This window comes from Perca flavescens, chromosome 10 (genome assembly GCF_004354835.1).
Source record: "Perca flavescens isolate YP-PL-M2 chromosome 10, PFLA_1.0, whole genome shotgun sequence".
Lineage (NCBI taxonomy): Eukaryota > Metazoa > Chordata > Actinopteri > Perciformes > Percidae > Perca > Perca flavescens.
Window position 1 is genome coordinate 8,298,123 of NC_041340.1, and position 4,032 is coordinate 8,302,154.

Consider the following 4,032-nt stretch of genomic DNA (forward strand, 5'->3'; position numbering starts at 1 on the left):
GACATGACCGGAAACAAGTGAAAACATTTCACCCAACTAACACTTTTTTTAAAAGAAAAATGATCAATCAATTTGACTTGTCAAGATGGATATTTTCACAGCAAAAGTGTCAACTGACCACAACAAACGGCGCAAGGCATAAAAATAAAATAACCGAGTTGTCATCTTCTTTTGAACTGCTCTTTTTTGTCCTTAAGTCTGTCATGGGCAATTGCTTTTCAGTCTCCGGAGGATGAGGAACCGTATCTCTCTTCCTCTGCTGCTGTTCTTCCCCCGCTGTGAAGCTTCATTAGAACATGCTGGTCTTTACTAATGTAGCTTTGGCTCCGTTCTGTCTTTGCAAAGACGACAGTACGCTGGCGAACGGCCCGCCCAATGAGTCCGGGATAGAAGTGATGGTCCCAGGAGCGGTGGCCCAGCCTTGGCTCGCTGCTGTCACCCCCATGCCGGTGGACACGGAGGTCTTCACTTGGTCCACCTGTCCGTTCCCGGTGGTGTTGATCTGGCCTCCGGTGGGGCTCGGTCCGCCGCAGTTGGAGGTGGGGACGGGGTTTGGGCCCGGTCCTCCTGTGCTGTCGGGGTCGGTGGATTTGGTCTCTTTGCTGTCTTCATCTCTAAGGTCGGACTTCTTTCCAGAATTGGACTTGGCAGCCGCTGCGGCCGCTGCAGCTGCTCGCTCCTGCTTGCGGAACTTGGCACGCCGGTTTTGGAACCACACCTGGAAAATTGACCAAGGGTGCAAGAACGAAAGTTAAACCACCATGGAGGGTTGTTTTGGGATCAAAAATAAATAAATCATTTCTCATCTAAAAGTATGTATTACTGTACCTTAACCAACAAGGCTCTAACTCACAGCTGAGGGGAATTAACTCTACACCAGTGTGTTTATAAATGCATGTTGATGTTTAAAGTGTCCCTAAAGACAAACACCATCTTTATTTTGCACATTAATGCATGAGAGTGTGTGTTATATGGCGCCAGCAGTTGAAGGCCATCAGTTGATAATGTCAAAGCAGTAAAGCTTTTATTTGACTAAAATTTAAATAAATATATAAATATATATAATATATATTTAGAATAGTTTAAATGTGTTAGAATGTTTCTAATTTGCTTCATAAATTCACCCGTGCGTAACTGTGCGCAATGGAAGCAGGTTGGCGTCTGCTGGAGAGCAAGTGGCTGTGTACCTGCACTCTGGCTTCAGTCAGATCGATTTTAAGTGCCAGCTCCTCTCTGGTGTAGATATCCGGGTAGTGCGTTTCAGCAAAAACCCGCTCCAGCTCCTTCAGCTGGGCGCTGGTGAACGTGGTCCGGATGCGCCTCTGTTTTCTCTTCTCGTTCAGTCCGCCGTGGTCCGTGAACAGTTTGTAGGGAACTGTAAACGAGGTAAAATGTCACCGTTAGACGTGCAGTGGCTCCATTCGTGCAGTGTACGATGTTAGCGTGTGTAACTGTGATGTTGTTAAATTGAAGTAAATTCAAATTCGATGTTTTGTATAAAATCCGGTTATGGATGCTGGGCTAAAGCTTTCAATTGTATTATGCCTTTGATTACCTGTGAATTAGTTCTGAATTGATAACGTTGCTGACCTGTGATGCGGTTAATTGTGATGTTAAACTAATTGTTGCTCCTCAGATTGAGGCTCAAGTTTGAAAACTTGTCATAATGTTCCCATCCGCCTCGCTTGTTGCTACTGTAACTCCAATTTGGTGTCAATAATGAGCTTTAGTCTTTGGTTATCTAATTATTTTCGAAGCTTTATGTCTCATCGCAAAGTAAATAAATTATGCCTATCATTTTGGCAGCTTAAGATAATTCTGTTGGCGGTTTTGGGTGTGACTGGGGTAGTATAACCCCGTAACCGAATTACCGCTTGCCTGCAATCGCTTCTAACGTGATAAATTCTTTCATTTGTGTAAGCAAATTTCGTTTGGTAAATACTAAACACATTTCCATTTTCAAATGCAATCAAGGCGTCCTATAATACGCCGTGTTGAGGCTCCGGAGTCGCTGCTTACCTGCGGCGTACGGGCTGCTCTGGTGGTCCCGCAGGGTCCCCAGGCTGCAGGACCCCGGCGTGAGGGACGGACAGCCGGAGGTGGCTCCGAAAGTGGTCCTGATGGGATTGTACTGAAACCCACTGGCTTGACTGCACGAACTGAAGTCCGCATAGGCCGATGCCAAGCTCGTCGTGTCCATCCCGGCCATACATGACTCGTAGGCAGAGGAATTTAGGTAAGAATACTCCATTTTATACATTTGAGAAGGCTCGGTGGAGTTAGAAAGCTGCACTTCCCGGGAAAAAAAGTAAAATGTCAAACAAAAACTACCCCCCAAAAAATTGGGTTAGAAAGTAAAAAAAAAAAAAAAAAAAAAAAAAAAAAAAGAATCAAAATACAACTGAGGAGGACGCGCGGTCTGAGTTGGGGGGGAAAGATGACTTGTTTGGTTTGAACTGGTTGGAAGGAGGCTGGACGGTGGGTAGATGTTCACTGCTCAGCGCCTGCTCCAAAACTGGCCTCCTTTATAGGAACCTAGCCCTGTTTTATGAAAAGCCCCCTAAGAGCCGCCTAGCCCGAGGTCTCTAGAGCATATAGTCCTCATAATAAACTTGGCTCTTTCCGCTTGGACAATAGCAAAGCGTTTGGTCTTATTGCTAGCGCTTTTTTACATGACAATAACTCATCAGTCTATTGGGCTGGCACTGGGGGCCCGGGCTGTCCAACCTCCCTATCATTGATCCCCTGCATCTCTAATTAGAATTTAATACCGCACCATTACGCACCCCTCCACCACCACCTCCGCCGCCTCCCTCCACCCCTCTACCCATCCACCCCACTCTTCTCCAACCACCATCTTGCCCTTTAATTCAATCACACCACTTGGAAATAATGAAAGTTGGGTGACGATTCTCCCTGATCCAATTTTCTCCAAGCTTTTAAGCCTTTTAAGCGACCGTATACCTTGGGCAGGATTTCACATAGTATTCCCCCTCTGCCTCGTCTTCTCTGCCCGTCTGCCCCGACTGTTTGCTCTCTGTTTAGGACTGTGGTCTTCTGCACTCAAGCAGCAAAACATGCTCATTTCTAACAGGTATAATGACCGATGTTTTCGTTTTGAAACGGCATTTCGAGGTTTAAAATCTCCTTTTTTTTGGGGAAAAATCGAAATCTGCAACTGAGGCGACGTCCCCTGCTTTAAGTGTAGCCTAAGCTAACTGTTATTTTATAATGTTTTTGCACCATGTATGGCCCGAATTATGCAGCTTTGTTTCAGGACATTGATTGCAATAAAACTACGTAAACAAGCAAATGTGCTCTGAAACAAATTATACTTTCTTTACCTTTTCTTTTTAGAGGAAAACAATAAGATGTTATATGGTTAAAGTGATTATAAAAGGCTTATTCAGGTGATTTCTTTTTCCCCCCCCCCACAGTGTCTGCGCACCAGTCACATCCATAACAACTGTACCTTTGTTTGGATTCCTCTTTGTTTTAATTCACGTTGCACTGCCCGAGTTCTGACCGTTTTCATAGTTTTTCATTAGTAATTTAGACTTTTAAATCGGGTCTTTCTGCTTTCTAAAATCGATATCAATAAATGAAAGATTCGAATTATCAACTTATTACTATTTACGCCCAGTAATAAACGAATTAGCAGCTTTGGTTTAATACTGCCCCCTTTTGTTGCCAAATAAACACAACGTCTTTCTAATTCTGCACTGCTGCAGTATAATCTCTGCTAAACTTCCGGGTGTGTTTTTTTTATGATTCAAATGAGTTTGTAATTGTCTTTATTACTTTCATTATTCCGTTTATTTGGCAAATAACATCTTTCTAATGAAAGTAACGAACTGGCGAGGCAGTCATCGGACCTCTTAGGCTCACAATATTGGCTGAGTGGTTAATTCGGTTTGTGTAATAAGGTGAACCCTTTTGTATGGCGCTTACACACGCGTGTTTCTTTTCTTTCTTTTTTTTCATTGGACCGAGTTCAAGTCCTCGTTTGTTTTTGTTTTTCTCTCTCTTTTC

At 43.8% G+C, this 4,032-nt stretch overlaps 1 protein-coding gene across 1 annotated transcript; it reads right to left on the reverse strand.

Annotated features, from left to right (window-relative positions):
- Positions 1 to 252: 252 nt before the first annotated feature.
- phox2bb (paired like homeobox 2Bb) lies at positions 253 to 2,260 on the reverse strand. Its single transcript, XM_028590267.1, has 3 exons — positions 2,020 to 2,260; positions 1,188 to 1,375; positions 253 to 718 (listed from the first exon to the last, which is right to left on the reverse strand). Exons 1-3 carry the CDS (start codon positions 2,258 to 2,260, stop codon positions 290 to 292), a joined length of 858 nt encoding a protein of 285 aa, XP_028446068.1. The 3' UTR covers positions 253 to 289.
- Between the last annotated feature and the right edge of the window lie 1,772 nt (positions 2,261 to 4,032).